Source organism: Oryctolagus cuniculus, chromosome 11, assembly GCF_964237555.1.
Source record: "Oryctolagus cuniculus chromosome 11, mOryCun1.1, whole genome shotgun sequence".
In the NCBI taxonomy this organism is placed as follows: domain Eukaryota; kingdom Metazoa; phylum Chordata; class Mammalia; order Lagomorpha; family Leporidae; genus Oryctolagus; species Oryctolagus cuniculus.
This window is the reverse complement of record NC_091442.1, coordinates 119,008,806-119,029,023: the sequence shown is the minus strand read 5'-3', so window position 1 is coordinate 119,029,023 and position 20,218 is coordinate 119,008,806. Positions and strand designations below refer to the sequence as shown.

The window sequence follows — 20,218 nt, the reverse complement described above, 5'->3', positions numbered from 1 at the left end:
AAGAGAGAGAGATGTGTCTTCCATCCACTGGTTAACTCCTCAAATGGATGTAGCAGCTTGGGCTGGCCCAGACCAAAGTCAGGAGCCAGGAGCTTCTTCCAGGTCTCCCATGTGGGTGCAGGCGCCCAAGCACTTGGGCCATCCTCCACTGCTTTCCCAGGTGCATCAGCAGGGAGCTGGATGGGAAGTGGAGCAGCCGGGACCTGAACTGGCACCATATGGGACACTGGCATCGCAAGTAGCAGCTTAACCTGCTACACCACAATACCAGCCCCTGTTTCTACTTTAGTATGTTTTTTTTTTTTTTTGACAGGCAGAGTGGACAGTGAGAGAGAGACAGAGAGAAAGGTCTTCCTTTTGCTGTTGGTTCACCCTCCAATGGCCACCGCGGCTGGCGCACCGCGCTGATCCGAAGGCAGGAGCCAGGTGCTTCTCCTGGTCTCCCATGGGGTGCAGGGCCCAAGCACTTGGGCCATCCTCCACTGCCTTCCCGGGCCATAGCAGAGAGCTGGCCTGGAGGAGGGGCAACCGGGACAGAATCCGGTGCCCCGACCGGGACTAGAACCCGGTGTGCCAGCAGTACAAGGCGGAGGATTAGCCTAGTGAGCCGCAGCGCCGGCCTAGTATGTTTTCTTTATCATAATACGCGCTGGAATTGGGACAGCCTGTCTCTCTGTGTTCTGGAATATTCCATGAGGGTGCTTTAGGCTTGACGCCCTCTGGAGTGACCGGTGGTGAGACTTCTCACTGCCTTCCCCACTCCTAGTGTGCGCGTCTGGCTGTTCAGCCTCCTCTAACAGCTCAGTTAGATTTCGCCAGTCTTATTTTACCAGGAAACACATACCCATTACCTGTGAAGTCTAAAGCAGATTATCCTAAGGTCGCATACAGCCCTTTGTTCCAAGTCTTTTGTGTCTGCTCAGGACAGTAGTGTTTCGTGTTGTGTGTGCTGTGACACCTTCACCAAGCGAGCATCCACTGTGGGCCCCGGAGGTGTGGCATGCACTTGGGAGCAAGGCTGGACACCCAGAGCTGTGGCAGGTTTAGAGGGACTTGGGAGCAAGGCTGGACACCCAGAGCTGTGGCAGGTTTAGAGGGACTTGGGAGCAAGGCTGGACACCCAGAGCTGTGACAGGTGCAGAGGGACTTGGGAGCAAGGCTGGGCACCCAGAACTGTGACAGGTGCAGAGGGACTTGGGAGCAAGGCTGGACACCCAGAGGCGTGGCAGGTGTGGGAGGGACTTGGGAGCAAGGCTGGACACCCAGAGCTGTGGCAGGTGCGGGAGGGGCTTAGGAGCAAGGCTGGACACCCAGAGGTGTGGCAGGTGAAGGAGGGGCTTGAGAGCAAGGCTGGACACCCTGAGGTGTGGCAGGTGCAGAGGGACTTGGGAGCAAGGCTGGATACCCAGAGGCGTGGCAGGTGTGGGAGGGGCTTGGGAGCAAGGCTGGACACCCTGAGGTGTGGCAGGTGTGGGAGGGACTTGGGAGCAAGGCTGGACACCCAGAGGCGTGGCAGGTGTGGGAGGGGCTTGGGAGCAAGGCTGGACACCCAGAGCTGTGGCAGGTGCGGGAGAGGCTTGGGAGCAAGGCTGGACACCCAGAGGTGTGGCAGGTGCAGAGGGACTTGGGAGCAAGGCTGGACACCCAGAGCTGTGGCAGGTGCGGGAGGGGCTTGGAAGCAAGGCTGGATACCCAGAGGTGTGGCAGGTGCAGAGGGACTTGGAAGCAAGGCTGGACACCCAGAGCTGTGGCAGGTGCGGGAGGGGCTTGGGAGCAAGGCTGGACACCCAGAGGCATGGCAGGTGCGGGAGGGATTTGGGAGCAAGGCTGGACTCCAGAAGAGCTCCCGCTGCCCTCAGGCCCACACCCCTGGGAGGTTTAGGGCAGTGCCAGGTACTTAGCTCTGGGGAGTGCATTTTCAGCTGTTTGGATTCTAGAGGTGCATAAAGCCTATCAGTAACATCACTTTCATTTCCTTAAAAAGAAAGAAGAAAGGGGGCCCTGCACCTTGCAAACGGCTCCTGCTAACCTCGGCGTGGCTGACGCCGTGGCCGGCTGAGGTCCGGGTGTGGGTGTGGGTGTGGGTGTGGGTGTTCCCATTCCCCAGGATATCCCCAGCAGCTTCCTGTGGTGGATGCGGTCCCATAGTGTGCAGACTTCTCTGTCCCAACAGCTCATAGCATCTGATGCACGCCCTGCTGTGGGATTGCTGGCCTTCCTCTCTGCTGGGGGTGAGACGAGGCAGACAGGAAGAGCTGTTACCAGAGCCAGAGTCCCGAGGGTTTGGAGCGTGTCATCAGCACATCCCAGAAGCCACCCAGGCAGAGGACAGCCTCGTGCATCGTCACCCCTGGACTCTCAGAGCCTGCGCCCTCCCCCATCCTCCATGCCTTACACGTCAGGAGCTGACCTGGCTTTGGGCGCTCTTCTTAGTGCAGGAAGCAGGTGTGGGGGGGGCTGCTTGCCCGGCCCCACCCACTCCCCCAACACTGCAGGAGGCCCAGGACGCAGCTGCCCCCACTGACTGCATCCCTGGAGCCTGGTCTCCCCAGTGCGCCCTCCTGACTGGCCCAGGATAAACCAGGAGACCCTCACCATTTCCACCGTGGCTGGCCCTTACCTGCTATCCCTGTGGTATTGTCTGTCCTCCAGCAGACACGGAAGGTGGGGTCAGTTCCTCGCCCCCACCCCCAGCTCCACTTCCCACAAGGAAAGGACCCTGCGCTACCCCCTTCTGCAGCCGCTTCCTCCTCACCGCAGGAAGTGCCTGAGCCTGACTCTCAGAACCATGGACAGCGCCCTGGGGACAGAAACTGCGCTAGACACCCAAACTCCTGCTGCCCCAAGAGTGACAGAACCAACCCAGGCCGGTGTGGGGGAGGGCTGTGCTGCCCGGCACACCACCCCAAACGCTCCCGAATCAGCCCTGTGGGTCTCCGGACGGCTTGGGCTCCGGGATGCGGAGCCAGCGGCACAGTCAGGACCGTCACCAGAAACTACCTTTCCCGTTCCAGCTGCCGCAGGCAGACTGGCTGCACAGGTGGCGGGACGCAGGCCAGGGGCCCAGATCCCCCGGGCCACTCCCAGCAGGCGCAGGCGCTGTGTGACTGGAGGGGTGGGCGGGGGCAGTCCAGGGCCAGGCCCACCTCTTGGGGGCACTGGGACCAGACCCAGGCTTTGCTTAGCCAAGTCTGACCTGCCGGCAGGCCTTGTGATATTTGTCTGCTGTTTGGGATCCTGGTTTAAACTTGGCTGTGTTTTCTTCCCCCACTAAGCTGGGACTCTCTGGGATTTACCCTGTGTGATAACAGGACCCAGAGCCCAAAGGTGTTTCTGTTCATCAATAGATCAGTTCAGCGGATCAATTCCATTCTGTTCCCCGCAGATGGCCGACGAGTGGGTGGAGGAAATGCCGAAAGGCCCCCCGCCCCCCTCCCCCAGGGACGGGGCCGGCAGAGACGTCCTGGCCCGGCTGCACAGAGCGGTGGCTTCCCACTACCACGCCATCGCCCAGGAGTTTGAGAACTTCGACACCATGAAAAGCAACACCGTGTCCAGGGACGAGTTCAGGGCCGTGTGTACACGTCACGTCCAGATCCTGACGGACGAGCAGGTGAGGCCTGGGGGGTCTCCCGGGGACGTCCCCCCCGCTGCTCCCCGGAGTGCGGTCCCTACCTGCAACATTCCTGAAGTTTTATTTATTCTGTTTTCTGTTTCCAAGTCTCACTGTTGAGCTGACAACTGGCATCGCCCACCTGTCAGTCCGGGTGCAAATAACGGCACTTTTACTCTGAAAGTCCCATTCCACTCGGCTCCGACCCCTCCCCTGGATCACCCTGGGGCTCCTGTGACCCAAAGACGGCGGCCGGTCTCTCCCGACGAGGGCGGGGGACGAGGCCTCGGGGAGAAGCTGTGCTGTGCTGCTTCCCCCACCCTCATCCCCTGCTCCCTGTGCGTCCCAGGGCTGCTGGGGGCACCTTCGTGTGCTCTGGGACCACTTCTCCAAGCTGGGGGCATCCCTGGGCCTCTTTACAGCCCCCCTGAGACCCTCCCCCACCACAGAGCCCTCCCCAAGGCCACCCCATCCCAGAGCCCCCCTCCTGAGACCCCCCTACCACAGAGCCCCCCAGAGACCTCCCCCACCACAGAGCCCCCCCTCCTGAGGCCCTCCCCACCACAGAGCCCCCCTGAGACCCTCCCCATCACAGAGCCCCCCTCCTGAGACCCTCCCCCATCACAGAGCCCCCCTCCTGAGATCCTCCCCCACCACAGAGCCCCCCTCCTGAGACCCTCCCCCACCACAGAGCCCCCTCCTGAGGCCCTCCCCATCACAGAGCCCCCCCAAGATCTCCCCCACCACAGAGCCCCCCTGAGACCCTCCCCCATCACAGAGCCCCCCTCCTGAGACCCTCCCCCACCACAGAGCCCCCCCTCCTGAGACCCTCCCCCATCACAGAGCCCTCCCGAGACCTCCCCCATCCCAGAGCCCCCCTCCTGAGACCCTCCCCCATCACAGAGCCCCCCTGAAACCTCCCCTATTCCGGAGCCCCCCTCCTAAGGCCCTTTTCCCATCCAAGAGCCCCCCTCCTGGGGCCTCCCCCACAACAGAGCCCCCCCAAGACCTCCCCCATCACAGAGCCCTGCTCAGTGGGCTCCCTGCAGACTCCTCCCCTGGGACCGAGTTGGGCTCTTTCTTAGCTGAAGGCTAAGGCAGTGGCCGCCCTGGGCCTCTTTGGCCCCGACGGCCTTCCACGGCCAAGGGCGCCTCCCTGCAGGGTCCCGTCGTGGGTGTCCACGTTTCCCTGCCCCCACCCCAGCTGCACCACGGGCGCGGTTATGGAAGTGACCCTAGGTGCACGGTCAGGGCCCTCTTCTCAAATCCACGCCCCGTTCTGAGGAATGTGAGTTCAGATAAAAGAATAATTGATAATCATAGTAACAGCAAGCACCCGCATCCCAACGAAGCAGCACCGTCCCCTTCCTCTGCTCTGGGCAGGCTCCGGCCCAGGCGCTCCCTGCACACCCTTCCACCTGCAAGCAGAGCCTGAGGGTGCGAGTCCACTGGCTTCCTCGGCCCCCAGCTCCCGGCCCCTGGCCCCCGGCCCTGTGGGTGCACCCGCCGAAGGCTTTCAGAGCACCGAGCGTCCAGTTCCACTTCCCTAAGAGAGCACCTTCGTAAGGCTCAGCTTTGCTGAGGGAAATGCAGGGTTGTTTCCAAACAGCTCCGCCGCGGGCAGCACCAAAGCCAGGTGCAGATGTGCCCCCTCTGCCTGCCCCGGGGAGGGGGCACAGAGCCTGGACACGGACGCGGGCACCTGTCTGAGGCTGGGGGACTCAGTTGCGTGTCACGGACAGAGGTTCTAACAGAGATTCCCGCTTCCTCCATGTGGACGACAGACATCTCCCTCTGAATGTTGACACGGACGGATGACGTGCCGGCTGCCTGCTCTGCCTATCAGAGACGCCGCGCGTCCACCAAGGAAGCTTCCCGACCCACACGTCAGGGCCCATGCACCTCTAAGTGCTGCTCTCTGGACGCTAAGCCGACCGAGTGCAGCGAGCCCGGGCGTGTCGCCGTCTGTGTTGGGTGAGGTTGGCAGAGGCTGCAGGCTCTGGTGACGGCTCGCGCCCGCAGCGTGCGGGAGTAGTGGCAGGAGAGGCTGCGCTCTGGGCCTCCGGTGCTGAAAGATAGGGAGAGGAGGGGAAATGGAGCCTCCCAGGAAGTGGGGGAGACCCGGGAGGAGCTGCCATGCAGAGCCTGAGCCAGCGTGCGTGCACCTGCGGCTGTCCTTAGACAAACGTGTCCACCTGTGCCCTGGGTTGGACACTCTTACCTGTTCCGAGGTGGTTAGGGTGTGACCACACTCTCAGGTTTTTCCGTCTGCACCTCACGCTTCTCCGCCCCGGGAACACAGCGCTGTCATCCTCCGCTTCCCTGTACTGGTGGTGGTTTTCCCAGCACCGCGTTTGAATCGCGAGATTTCCCCGCCACTGGCGACGCCAGCTCCGGCGTTTACCGGGTCCCCTCTGTGGACCCTGCTCACTGGGATTTTTTCCATCCTTGAGTTAATACACGGTACTAGTCAGTCAGCATCCTCACGACTGGCTTCGTAAGTCTCACTGCTGCGTGTGCCTTAGCCACGGCCACGCAGGGGTCAGAGTCCACTGGTCACTTCCCACGAAGGGCTGGTCTCTGGGTGGTGGTGGGGGTATTGGAATTGCACGCGCGAATTTCATTTCTTTGGTAAGAAACAGCGTCTTTCCGATCCCTGCCTGTCCCCGGCAGGTTGTCTGTCTGTCTGGGTTTCCCTTACTGTCTCATCGAGTTCTGGTTTTCTGGCCTGGAGGCCCTGAGCATCCTCAGATTCTTTGTGTTTTTACTGTAACAAAATACTTCCAACACTGCTGCCTTGCCAAGTTCTCTCGCTGGTCCCAGCAGTTTGTCAGCAGATTTTGAGTGTGGATCGTGTCCCCAGGTCACCCCTGGGAGCAGTGGCACTTGGACTTGGTCTTCCAGCCTGCATGTCCTGCACATCCTGTCCTTGCTCCGGGCAGCACCTGGACCCCGGGTGCAGCGTGCAGTAGGAGCTGTGCTAACGGACTCCCCGGGTCTCCGCGGGAGAGCCCCTGCTGCAGGAGAGAGCCGTGTTCCTTGGCTAGGCTTTGTCTGGGTGAGCGGTTCCTGTTCATCGCTCGTGCTAAGGCCTGTCAACCCCTGTCTCCGTGGATATCGAGTCCACCACATTCTTTACCTGTATCTGTTGCGATATTATTAATACGGGAAGTTACATTCGTGGACTTCTTCATGTGAAATGCAGTCTGCGTTCCTGGTGGGAACCCCGTTTGGTTGCAGTCGTTGAAAGCCTTCCGGCAGCGCTGAGCTCCGCTGGCAGAAGTTTGGTGTGGGGGTCGCATGCGTGTTTGTCATTCCTCGGGACTTCTCGTTGGCCACCGTCCGTGGCTGGCTTTGGAGGCAGGGCTGCCCTGGCCCTGGAGGTGGGACCCGGGTTACTCCCTTTTTTCTATCTTTCTGGAAGAATCTGGGTAGGTGTGGAGCGACCGCCTCGCACCGCCCCAGGGCCTGTCGCTGTCCTGTGGATGCCTCTGGGCTGTGGTGCCCCTCTCTGGGCTGCGGTGCTGCCCGGCCTCCTGCTGCTCCGCTCTCTGGGTCACTTGTAAATGAGATTTTTCCCCACCTTTCTCGAAACGTTCAAATGGATTGGCACAAAGCCACTGATCATTCCATCTCATCTTTCTGGCTCTGCTGAATCGAATTAGACCACCTTTCTCCTTCCTTGTGTCTTTCTCCCAGTCTAATCTTGCCAAACCTTTCCTGTTTCATGCATGTGTTCAAAGAGTCAACTTAGGGGGCCGGCGTTGTGGTGCAGCAGGTCAAGCTGCAACCGGCCATGCCGGCATCCCGTATGGGCACCAGCTCAAATCCCAGCTGCTCCACTTCTGATCCAGCTCCCCGCTGAGGGCCTAGAAAAGCAGCAGAGGGTGGCCTGAGTGCGTGGGCCCCTGCCACCCGACGTGGGAGACCAGGATGGAGCTCCTGGCTCGCGGCTCCAGCCTGGCTCAGCCCTGGCCATCACAGCCATCTCGGGGGTGAACCAGCAGATGGAAGTCCTCTCTGTGTGTGTCTCTCCCCTTCTCGCTGTAACCCTGACATTCAAATAAATATGTAAATCTGCACTTAAAAGAGGACTCTCCTGTGGCTCACTGACGCAGCATCCCTGCTTTCCGTCACGTTCATTCCTGCTCTATCCGGGCCCCGTTTTGGTGTCGGATGGGCACAGCCTTTGATGTCAGTTCTTCTTCATTTCCCAATGAGCGTCTGGAACGATGTTTTCCCATCTAGCGTCCGTGTTAGCTGCATCAGGGTTTTGACATGTAGTCTAAGATCGTAATTCAGTTCTCTATAATTTTATGTCCACCTGATTCCTTCTTTAACCCATAAAATCTTTAGAAATGTACTGGGTTTTCCAGGTGAATGAGTTTCTAAAAAGGTGTTAACTCACAAATTAACTCTGCTGTCACCAGAGAATGTCATGAGTGACATCAGCACTTGGAGATGGCTGAGGTCTGACGTGTTGTCATGTTTCACACGTGTTTCTCCGTGGTGTGTGACAGTGCACAGCCTGCGGCTGTCAGAGGGAGAGTTCCACAGGCTCCGGTCAGAATCCACGCGACAGTGCTGCCTCCAGAGAGTCTTTATCTTTCCAGTCTGCTTGGTGCGCCAGTCGCTGAGGGGGAGGCTGAGATTTCCCACCGCGGTGGTGATTCATCCATTTTTGAAAATTCTGTCCATTTTCATTACACATTTTTCCAGTTTTTACAGTTGAACGCATGCATACTTGGCATTATTGCATCCTCCTAGTAAGTGCGATTCCTGCTTTGTGCCTGGAGTATAGTGTTTGGCTCAAAGTCTGTTTTATCTCTTGTTCCTGTAACCACTCTGGGTTTCTTTGGCTTAGTGTTTGGTGTATCTAGTTCTCCTTCGTTGTTAATCTTTGGCCCTCCTGCACTTGTAGTTTGTGTGTGTTGTTATAAACTGCCTAGAACTGGGTTTTTTTCCAAATTTGATCAGATGATCTCTGTCATTTACGTAGGTTTTTGGTTCATTTATACTTATTGTGATAACTGATATGTAGGCTCATTCCTGTTGTATAGCTTTGTGCTTTTTAAGAATTGCCTTTATGTTATTTTTTTTTTTCTGACAGAGTGGACAGTGAGAGAGACAGAGAGAAAGGTCTTCCTTTGTGGTTGGTTCACCCTCCAATGGCCACTGTGGCCGGTGCACTGCGCTGATCTGAAGGCAGGAGCCAGGTACTTCTCCTGGTCTCCCATGTGGGTGCAGGGCCCAAGCACTTGGGCCATCCTCCACTGCACTCCCTGGCCACAGCAAAGAGCTGGCCTGGAAGAGGGGCAACTGGGACAGAATCCGGCGCCCCGACCGGGACTAGAACCTTGGTGTGCCGGTGGCACCACAGGGAGAGGATTAGCCTAGTGAGCCGTGGCGCCAGCCCCTTTATATCATTTTAAAATCTCCTTTTCTGGATGGAGCTCTTTGAGGTTCTTTCCCCCAGGAAGTGCCCACTCAGCACTGCAGTCGGCACCTCAGCCTCATAGCAGGCTCCTCCCCTCCTCCCGGGTCGTTCTGTCCTTAGCAGCAGCATGCCTTCACCTTGACGTCTGTCACAAGACCAAGCCCAGGCTTCGCAGTGTTCCCAAGGACACAAGGGTGTTAACTTTCCGCTCAGGTTCTCCATCCTCACTCAGCATTTTGCCTGTGTCTTTTTTTTTCTGCACAAGTTAGACCTTGGGCTGCTGCTCCGTGCACTGGGCTGGCTTTCTACTCCAGGATCATTTTCTTTCCTTACCCCCTAGGCATAGCCTGTTGAGGCTAAACTAAGTTTTTGTCTTAGAAAATCTCTACTTTGTCATAGCTGTAGAAGGGTTTTGGGGGTGGGGGGGCGGAGTGTGAGTTGGCAGTCACTTCCAGTGCTTTACAGAGGCCGCTCCAGCGTCTTGGGGCTTCCCTCGATACTGCTTCTCAGACCGTGTCCACTGGGTGCCCCGCAGCTGTGGCCGTGCCCCGGGAACTCTGTCCAGTCTCCCAGGGCCGTCTGACCGGCCGCAGCCTGGGATCCGTCTTCGGCCTCATCGTCGTCTCTCACAGCCGTGCCGTCTGACCGGCCGCAGCCTGGGATCCGTCTTCGGCCTCATCGTCGTCTCTCACAGCCGTGCGCGGTTTGTTGTTTGCTCCACGCATCGATTGTTTTCATCTTTTCAGTGATGGTATTTTTTATTTCAAGGATTCTGAGTCTGATCTCCTTTTATTGTTCATTTTAATATTAATATCCAATACTCTGTTTATACATTACTTTTTGTTTGTTATTTTTAAAAGATTTATGGATTTATTTGAAAGGCAGAGTTGCAGACAGAGACAGAGAGAAATCTTGCATCCATTGGTTCACTCCTCGGAAGGCTGCAGTGGCTGGGGCGGGGCCGGGCCAGAGCCAGGAGCTGAGGTCTCCGTCTGGTCTCCCCCGCGTGTGGCAGGGACCCAAGCAGGGAGCTGGACCAGAAGGGGAGCAACCGGGACTCGCTGCCAGCGCAGCCGCAGCTTCACCCTCTCGCGCTTTAACGCCAGCCTTTGATTCTTGATTTCACACGTAGTCATCCTGTGTCCTCTACTGGGTCTAAAACCTCAGCGTGCTTTTTGCCCGTTTGTGTTTCTGGTAGCTCGATTGTCTGTGGAGAGCGTGTGTTTGGCTGGACTGAGCCCAGGGGAGTGCTGAGAGCTCTGGGCTCAGGGCGGCTTCCTGGTTCTCTCAGGGCCCAGGAGCGCCCTCGGTCACTTGGGGTCTGTGATGGAGAGAGAGGCTGAACAGGAGCCCGGGGCCCTGCCGATGCCAGCCGGGCCGCACGGAGCCGGGTCTGTGATGGAGAGAGAGGCTGAACAGGAGCCCAGGGCCCTGCCGATGCCAGCCGGGCCTCACGGAGCCAGGTCTGTGATGGAGAGAGAGGCTGAACCGGAGCCCGGGGCCCTGCCGATGCCAGCCGGGCCGCACGGAGCCGGGTCTGTGATGGAGAGAGAGGCTGAACCGGAGCCCGGGGCCCTGCCGATGCCAGCCGGGCCTCACGGAGCCAGGTCTGTGATGGAGAGAGAGGCTGAACCGGAGCCCGGGGCCCTGCCGATGCCAGCCGGGCCGCACGGAGCCGGGTCTGTGATGGAGAGAGAGGCTGAACCGGAGCCCGGGGCCCCGCCGATGCCAGCCGGGCCGCACGGAGCCAGGTCTGTGATGGAGAGAGAGGCTGAACCGGAGCCCGGGGCCCTGCCGATGCCAGCCGGGCCGCACGGAGCCGGGTCTGTGATGGAGAGAGAGGCTGAACCGGAGCCCGGGGCCCCGCCGATGCCAGCCGGGCCGCACGGAGCCAGGTCTGTGATGGAGGGAGAGGCTGACCAGGAGCCCGGGGCCCCGCCGATGCCAGCTGGGCCACACGGAGCCAGGTCTGTGATGGAGGGAGAGGCTGACCAGGAGCCCGGGGCCCCGCCGATGCCAGCCGGGCCGCACGGAGCCCGTGTTCAGCATCACCAGCCCTGCGCTGAGCTGGGGACCTGACTGTTGAGGGAGGGTCTCCAGGGCAGCTCCTCAGCTGGGCGTCACCCCAGGCCTTGTCTCCCATCCCAAGAGGGCTTTGAACCCCAACATGGAGGGCCTTAGGGTGGAATTTATTTATTTATTTATTTATTTATTTATTTATAGAAGTGGAGGGAGAGAGCGCTCCAGCTACTGGTTCACTCCAGATGCGCACAGTGACAGGGACTAGGCCAGGCCAGAACCAGGGACCAGGACCTTAACCCAGACAGGGCCCCAGCTAGCAAACACCACTGCTGCCTCCCGGGGTCTGTATCAGCAGGAAGCTGGAGCCGGGGATCGAACCAGGCACCCTGAGGTGGGACACAGGCGTCTCTGCTGGTGTCCTTGCCGCCAGGCCCAGCCCCCGCCCCCCAGGTCGACTTCCAAGTTCTCATCTGCCCGCCTTCGGGGTCAGCGGCTCTTCAACGCCCGGTGCTTTCCTGCGCCTCATTTGTACTCCACAGTGCGGAGTCTCTGTTGGGGCTGGTGTCAGGTGCAGCAGTTAAGACACCAGCACGTGGGGCACCCGTGTCCCGCATTGGAGTGCGTGGGTCAAGTCCTGGCTCCACTTCCCTCCCATCCAGCTTCCTGCAATTCACCGGGGAGACAGCCATGCTGGCTCCGTACGTGGGTCCTTGCCACACGTGTGGGAGACCCACAGCAGCTCAACTTCAGCCTGGCCCAGCCTCAGCGGTTGTGGGTGCTTGGGGAGTGACCCAGAGGATGGGAGAGCCCCGCCCTTCAAGTAAAATGAAAATAATGAAAAGCATTTGCCCACCAGCCGGACGTTTTATGGAGGAGGGCGTATCAGGAGGTCAGGACCGAGAGGTGTTTGCCCCACCGCTCCCCGGGAGTGAGTCTGTGCCTGCAGACAGAGCCCTTCCCGGGAACCAGCCGGTGTGTGCGGCGCCACGGGGTGAGGGCTGCTCCACAGAGGCCCGAGTTGGCTGTGGCTTTTACCGTTTCGGTAGGATCTCACACTGTCGCCATGCGTGCTGGTTCAGCGAGTTCTGAAGTTGAAAGCGTTCTCTCTCCTCCCCCGAAGGAAGCCTTGAGAGTGATCCCCTCCCACCACGTCCTCACTGCGTTGCACGCCCACAGGGGGACGGTGTGCACAGTGTTGGCACACGGAGGGCAGGAGCTCCCACCTGAGGCACACGGAGTGCACGCACGCGCGCTCTCCCAGGGCCCCGGGGGAGGGCTGGCGCGGCAGCTCCAGGAGAATCCAGGCCTCCAGGTGGAGCCGGGACTTGGCCTTTCCGTGGTCTTTGGGGAACAGCAGCAGAGGCCCAGGCGCCCAGGGTGGGGGGTGGGGAGCAGAGGGCAGAGTCTGTGCCTCCCGCGTCCCCCGACAGCCAGGCCGAGGGCTGGGCTCCGTGCAAGCAAGGCACCGTTCTCCTCGGCTCGCTGAAGGCCCTCGAATGGGCCAGAGTGGCTCCCCGGGAACCGGTCCCGCACGCGGTTCTGAGCCAGTCGGCAGCAGCGCAGCCACAGCAGAGCCGTAAACTTCTCCCTGGTTTGCCGCCGCCTCCCTTTTCATCTTGCCAGAAGACATTTTTTGGCCCTGAGGGAGAAATACATTGCGGCTGCAAAGCCAGTGGCTGACGGCTGCGGCCCCGGGCGGGCTGTTAGCAGAGCCCAGGTGTCCCTGGGAGGAGGAGAAACCAGGACCTGGGCTCTCTGGGGTGGAGGCGGGGCCTGGGGTGGATTGACGTTTCCTCCTCAAGTGCTCTCCGTCACTGTGGCTAATCACAAGATTTACTGTCCCCAGACTGCTCGCTGAGGGCCCAGTTCAGTTAAAACACGCCCCGCGGAAGCCGCGAGCGATCCTCATCTCGGCTTCTCGGGGCTTCTGGCGGCCTCACGCGTGGAGCCCACGTGGGTTTCCTGTGTTTTTATTTCTCGCTGCTGTGGGCCTCAGCATCCCCAGCCGTGGGCCCCGCTCCCCGCGGTGACGTCTGTCTCCCCTCCAGTTTGACAGGCTCTGGAGCGAGATGCCGGTCAGCGCCAAGGGCAGGCTCAAGTACCTGGACTTCCTGAGCCGGTTCAGCTCAGAGCACACGGCCACCCCAGCGGCCTCGGGCGACTCGGCCGGCGCCCAGAGAGGCAGCAGCGTCCCTGAGCTCTCAGAATCGACCAGATCTGCCGTGGCTCTGCCTTCCTGTGAGCTGAGCGCAGGGTTAAAACCGCGGAGTCACTCCCGCGTGAGTCCTCGCCCCGCCTCCCACCAGACCCACAAACCACGGGCCCGGGGAGCCTTGGTGGCCCTGGGGTCCCCAGGCTGCAGGCAGGGGGTGAACCTGGGTGGGAGCACGGGGGAGGGGCTCACTGTGGGTCCGTGGTGTCTGCTGCCTTGTAGAGTCGGGGGAGAAGAGAGGGGCTACGGGCAGGAGCAGGACATGGCAGGCGCGGGCAGCGGGCAGCGGGCAGGTCTTTGGCAGGAAGTGCAGGCCAGGGTAGACAGCCGCGGGTGAGAGGTGACGCGCCCGTCCTGAAGCTGAAACCAGCGAGGCTCCCGGTGGCGCCTCGTGTATGCCGGGTCCCCCAGGTAGGCAGAGACCTGACTTTAGGCCCAGGCCGGTCTGAGCGGTCTGAGCGCCGGCCCCGGCCCTGAGCGGGCACGGGGGGCTCCCGTGGCTGAGAAGGTGCCATGCGGAGCACGCGGGGGAGCCGTGGACACCCCGTGCTCACTGTGCTTCCTCGGGCCGCACGTGCTAATCCCACACCTCCTCCGTGCCGGGGGCTTCTGCAGCTGGCCACACGCCCAGGCCCCTGCCTCTGGGCTGCTGTGGGCCTCGTACCTCATACCTCCAGGTCCTGGCTCTAAGTAGAGGCGCAGATTTGTTTAACAGAGAACAGACATTCCCGTGTGGGCCTGGGCCATGCCACGTGGAGACAGACCATGTGAGTGAGGACAGACATTCCCATGTGAGTGTGGGCCACGCCACATGGAGGCAGACCATGTGAGTGAGAACAGACATTCCCATGTGAGCGTGGGCCACGCCACGTGGAGGCAGACCACATGAGTGAGGACAGACATTCCCATGTGAGCGTGGGCTGTGCCACATGGAGGCAGACCACGTGAGTGAGGACAGACATTCCCGTGTGGGCCTGGGCTGTGCCACGTGGAGACAGACCACGTGAGTGAGGACAGACGTTCCCGTGTGGGCCTGGGCCATGCCACGTGGAGGCAGACCACGTGAATGAGGACAGACATTCCCGTGTGGGCCTGGGCTGTGCCACGTGGAGACAGACCACGTGAGTGAGGACAGACATTCCCGTGTGTGCCTGGGCCATGCCACGTGGAGACAGACCACGTGAGTGAGGACAGACGTTCCCATGTGAGTGTGGGCCACACCATGTGGAGGCAGACCACGTGAGTGAGGACAGACATTCCCATGTGAGCGTGGGCTGTGCCACATGGAGGCAGACCACGTGAGTGAGAACAGACATTCCTGTGTGGGCCTGGGCCACACTACGTGGAGGCAGACCACGTGAGTGAGAATAGACATTCCCGTGTGGGCCTGGGCCACACTACGTGGAGGCAGACCACGTGAGTGAGAACAGACATTGCCGTGTGGGCCTGGGCCATGCCACGTGGAGACAGACCACATGAGTGAGAACAGACATTCCCGTGTGGGCCTGGGCTGCACCACGTGGAGGCAGACCACATGAGTGAGAGGAGAAGTCTGCGTGGCACTCCCAGCCGTGGCCCAGGGCAAGAAGGGGGCTCTCCCCCTGCTCAGCCCCCTTTATGGGGTGAGGGTGCTGCTGTAGCACAAGTGAGGCCATCGGGGTTTTAGGGTACCTCATGGAGTTTGCTGTCCCTGTGTTGTCTCTGGTCCCAGGTGAGACACAGGGGCATCCTGGGAAGGTGGCGGTTTAGACTGACAGGTAAAGAGATAACAGGGCTGCAGGCTGCAGGGTTCCAGCTCACCCAGGCCTAACTAGCTGCCTGCCTATTCACACCTCATGGGGGGACGGCAGGCAAGCACAGCAGACAAGTGCCAGTGCAGTGCTTTCAAAGGTGGGAGGCGGAGCAGACCTGGGGGGTCGGGAGCACCCCAAGATGGCCGCAGCCCAGCCCCGTCCCCTGTCGCTGCAAGGGTGCAGATGGACCAGGCTCCAGGAGCGTCTGGGTGGGCTCACGGGGGATGGGAGGCAGGGGGCAGCGTGAGCTGTGGCCCGAGAGAGCCCCCTGCGTGTTGCCAGCGGTGGAGAGGGGAGGGGCCTCTAGAAGCTGGAAGAGGTGAGAGTGGGCTCTGCCCTGGGGCCCAGGGCACCTCGTCTGTAGAACTGCTGGGTGGGAGACCTGGGTCATCCGTCAGGAGCTCCTAGGAACCTGCGTGGGCCCACACGGGATGGAGGAGACAGACCTTCACTCCTCGGGGGCTGGAGGGACCCCGAAAGACCTCCGGGTGCAGCTGGAGGGGCTGGTAGTCAGGTCAGAGGCCACGGCGGCCTGGAGCCAGGTGGGTGTGGGGGCAGTGGTCAGACAAGGTGGAGTGGGCAGGTCTGAGGAGAGGCGGAGGCTTCCGGGGGGCTGGCCTGGTGACCAGCGGTAGTGGGAAAGGCACAGGGTTCGGGAGGAAGACACATGCGTGCACACTCACACGCACACACACGTGCACACACACGCACACGGCTGCGTGCCGCTTCCCGCACCAGTTTGGCTGGCAGCCTTTGCCGCAAGGACAGCCCCCAGGTAAATGACAGCTAGCCTCTCTGGCCGTTCCTGCCCACGTGACGGCCAGGCCGGTGTCCCGACTGCCCAGGACGCCCTGCGGGGTCCCCGGCTCAGAGGCCCTCCCTTCCCCGTCTCCCGCAGACTCCGCCGAGCGCGGCCGCGGACGCCCCCTTGCAGAACTGTGAGCCCATAGAGAGCAGGCTCAGGAAGAAGCTGCAGGGCTGCTGGCGCGAGCTGCTGCGCGAGTGCAAGGCCATGGACACGGACAGGCGCGGGGAGGTCACCGCCGCCCAGTTCCTCGGTTCGTGGGGGCGCAGGCCCAGACCCCAGGGTGCGAGGGAGGGAGCGGGGAAGCAGGAAGCCAGCCGGGGGCTCGCAGGATCCCCGCCTGCCGGGGGTGAGGTCAGCCCTCCCCCAGGGCTCGCCATCAGAAATCAGCCGTGGCCGTGGCCGCGGGCCCGTGGGACCGTCCACAGACTCTGAGGGGTGGGAGAGGTGGAGGAGGGGGGACGGGCACTCCTGCGCCCTCTGCTGTTTGCGCTGGGTTCTGTTTGCCCCTTGTGTCGCTTGCCCTGCCTGGTTTAGACTCCGCTCACTGTGGCAGATTGCTCCCTTGGCACTTTATGGGGGGTGGGGGGCAGTGACGCCACGCCACCGCCCTGCCCCCTCTGTAAGGGAGGGCAGGGGCTGGCCCGAGAGCCTCCACTGCTGACATCAGTCACGAGGGCTCGGCTCCTGACAGCTCCCGGGAAGAACACCTAGAAGTTAAATACAACACCACGAGGCCGGCTCACTGAGGCTTCTCCGCTGAGCACGGGAAGCCCTCGCGTGCGCCCTGGGCCTTGTCACTGCTCTTTCTCGTCCCCCGCGAGCTCCCGCCAGCCGGCTCCTGCCAGGCTTCCACGCTCCCGTAGCTCAGCACAGCACGAATGACGCCGACGCACTCACGAGCTGCGCTGTGCCTCCCGCCCCGTCTGACGGTCCCTTTGGGCTCCTCAGACGCTGGCTGTGCCTGGATGGCCACAGGTGCCCGACGCAGAGCCCCCGCTGGCCTGCACGCAGCAGCCTCCGCCTGCACGTGGTCTGCGGCACCATCTGTGTGCAGTCTGCTGCCCCGGTTCTCCTGGTCGGCCTCGGCGAGCGACACAGCACTCATGCCGGGCCCCGGCGCTTGGCTCCATGCGGGCAAACCGGAGGCTGCGCTAAGATCGCACCCAGCGAGCCTCGGTCGTGAGCTATTGCTCCGAGAGCAGTGTTGTCGAGGACTGGAGCGGGTGTTTGGGCGTAGAGGTGCCGGCCTCGTGGCAGCCAGGAGACCCACCCCCCGAGAGGTCTTGGAGAGCACCCCACAGCGGGGCTTGTCACCGGCTGAAAACTCGGGGTGCAAATGGGCAAGAGTGGGTCTTGGAGCCAGCTGGCCGCTGGTTGACTGCAGGGCCCAATGGGAGCCCCTTGCAGCTCACCCGAGCTCGGTGCACCTGCCCTGCCTCACCTGCGGGAGCACCCCACCTCCCCCTCTGGTCGTGGCTCCTGAGGTTCTCTGTCCACTGTCGGGATATGTGACCCCCAGCGGCAGCAGGGGCAGTCCCTGGGGCACTTGGAGCTCTGCATGCCTGTTTCTGTCCGTCTGTCTGTCTGCCATCCGTGAGTCCCTCTGAGGCAGGGACCCAGGGCCCACGGCAGAGAGGGTCTGGGATGAACCGACAGGTGCACCAGCGAGGACAGGTGCGTGAGCGAGCAGGCGCCGCCCGCTGAGCCACCCCTCCGTCTCTAGGGCTCGTGGAGAAGTTCAGCCTGGACGTCAGCCCGGAGGAGAGCCGGCGGCTGCTGGCCAAGTACGACCTGCGGAACACCGGCCGCTTCGCCTACTGCGCCTTCCTGCAGAGCTGCGTCCTGCTGCTGCAGGCCAAGGAGACCTCGCTGCTGCACCGGCTGAAGATCCAGAACGCCCACAAGATGGTGAGCGGCTCGCCCGGCCGCGCCCGCGCCCGCGCCCGCTCCCCAGTGCACGGCGAGGCCGGCTCACAGACGCCCTGGCCACCGCCCGGCCCGCTCCTGCTCCCGCACCCCGCTTCCCGCTCCCGCTCCCGCTCCCGCACCCCGCTTCCCGCTCCCACTCCCCGCTCCCGCTCCCCCCTCCTGCTCCCCCTCCCCGCACCCCGCTTCCCGCTCCCGCTCCCGCACCCCGCTTCCCGCTCCCGCTCCCGCTCCCCCTCCCGCTCCCCCTCCCGCTCCCCCTCCCCGCTCCCCGCTCCCGCTCCTGCTCCCCCCTCCCCGCTCCCCCTACCCCTCCCGCTCCCCCTACCCCTCCCCCTCCCCCTCCCGCTCCCCCTCCCGCTCCCCCTCCCGCTCCCGCTCCCCCTCCCGCTCCCCCTCCTGCTCCCCCTCCCCGCTCCCCGCTCCCGCTCCTGCTCCCCCTCCCGCTCCCCCTACCCCTCCCGCTCCCCCTACCCCTACCCCTCCCGCTCCCCCTCCCGCTCCCCGCTCCCCGCTCCCGCCCCCGCTCCCCCCTCCCCGCTCCCACTCCCCGTTCCCCCCTCCCCGCTCCCACTCCCCGCTCCCCCTCCAGCTCCCCCCTCCCGCTCCCCCTCCCCGCTCCCCCTCCTGCTCCCGCTCCCGCTCCCCCTCCCCGCTCCCGCTCCCCGCCCCCGCTCCCCCTACCCCTACCCCTCCCGCTCCCCCTACCCCTACCCCTCCCGCTCCCCTACCCCTACCCCTCCCGCTCCCTCTCCCGCTCCCCGCGCCCGCGCCTGCTCCCACTCCCCAGCCCACGGCAAGGCCGGCTCGGGACACAGGCAGTGCAGACGCCCTGGCCGCCCCCGGCCCGCTCTGCCGCTGGTCAGGCCTACACAGACCAGTGCCTCCGGCTCAGGGCCACCTGCCGTGGGCCCGGTCCTCTCTGGCAGGGAGCAGGTCCGTGTCCCTGCTTCCTTCTGCGGCCAAACCGGCTCTGGCTCTCGGAAGCCTTGGTGCAGAGACCTCGGGGGAGGGGGCGGAGCGAGCTGGAGGCCAGGGCTGGGTGGCCGTGGGTGCTGCGGCAGAAGCTGGGCATGGTGAGAGCAAGCCAGTCCAGGCCCCGGCTCCTCCGGCAGCGCGTGGGCATCTGGCGCTGACCAGTAGGACAAGTGTGAGCACTCGAACCCTGCGCCCATCGCGGTCCTGAAACGCGGCTCGTGCTGCCGTCTGCGGCTGGCCTGGGTCAGCGACTGCTGGCGCGGCCTGCTCACACAGCAGCTAGTGCAGGACTGGGACGGAATCTCTGTTCCTCCTCAAACTGGACCTCAGCCTGGGGTGGGCGTGGCCCTCTCCCGGAGGGGGTGTGGCCTGCCACTGACTCCACCTCCCAGCTCCTGTGCTGGAGGCGGGGGCATGTAGGAGCGAGGCCCTGTTTGCAGGCAGCGCCCCCAGAGGCAGGCGGACCTCGTGGTCCCCAGCCCCCCTGCAGCAGGGCCAGGCCAGGGGGCGGCCAGTGTCCCGAAGCCCCGCCCTCACCCTCCCCTCCCCTCCCCGGCGACGGGTTCCAGGAGGAGGCGGGCGCGGAGACGGCCTCCTTCTACGCGGCTCTGCTGCGCATCCAGCCGAAGATCGTGCACTGCTGGCGGCCCATGCGGCGCACCTTCAAGACCTACGACGCCAGCGGCTCAGGGCTGCTCAGCGTGGCCGACTTCAGGAAGGTGAGCGCGGCCGGGCCGGAAACCGCAAGGACCCCCTCCCTGCCCCCGCCCCCGCCGGGGGCCCTCGGGTCCACTTGGTTCTCCTCCCGCACAGTCCCTCTGGGCGCTCCCCAGCCTGGGCTCAGCCTCCCTGCTCGTCCCCAGGGCACCTGCTCCTCGGAGGCCTGGCCAGGTCGGGGGCTTCCCCAGTCCCACCACCGACGGGGAGCAGGCTCTGCCGCCTGCACCACAGTGAGCCGTGGCCCTGCCTTGCATGGCAGGCCTGTGCCCCGGGGCCCCGCATAGCCTCACGGGCACAGCGGCTCTCCCGGGCCCCAGCCAGGGTTCTCTGCTCCTCTCTGGACAGCTTCCCAGACACCGGGGCAGCGGCAGCCGGGAGTGGGCGGGGAAATGCAGCTTCCATGGAGCCCTGGGGGTCAGATGGGCTCTGCTGGGACCTCTCGGACCCGCAGCCTCAGCGTCCACTGCTGCTTTCGACCCAGCCAGGCCGGCGGCCCCAGGGCTCCTCCACCCGCCTTCCTGGGCTCCCCTTAGCACAACACAGAGATGGAAAGTTACTCTGTTAGTGATTGTTTCAGCTGCAAATAACCAGGAACTAACGGCAGCTCACTCAGGTCTGCTGCTCGCTGGCACCAGGCAGCAAGTCCAGAGCTGGCCAGGGTCTACCTGTGCTCCACTGTCCTCCACACCTGGCTTCCTCCGCAGGGCCC

The 20,218-nt window shown here is 62.9% G+C and overlaps 1 protein-coding gene across 7 annotated transcripts in view; it reads left to right on the top strand.

The window, feature by feature from the left end:
• Positions 1–20,218, top strand: part of EFCAB6 (EF-hand calcium binding domain 6) — a 232,372-nt gene that overhangs the window by 211,428 nt on the left and 726 nt on the right. For 5 of the 7 annotated variants that reach the window (XM_070053016.1, XM_070053015.1, XM_070053014.1 and 2 more), the window contains 5 exons: positions 3,386–3,613; positions 13,121–13,351; positions 15,976–16,135; positions 17,609–17,793; positions 19,359–19,508. In XM_070053016.1, the coding sequence (XP_069909117.1) occupies positions 3,386–3,613; positions 13,121–13,351; positions 15,976–16,135; positions 17,609–17,793; positions 19,359–19,508 (954 nt within the window). Of the gene's footprint in view, positions 1–3,385; positions 3,614–13,120; positions 13,352–15,975; positions 16,136–17,608; positions 17,794–19,358; positions 19,509–20,218 lie in introns of those variants that run through there. The other 2 variants (XM_070053018.1, XM_070053019.1) reach the window with 2 other exon arrangements.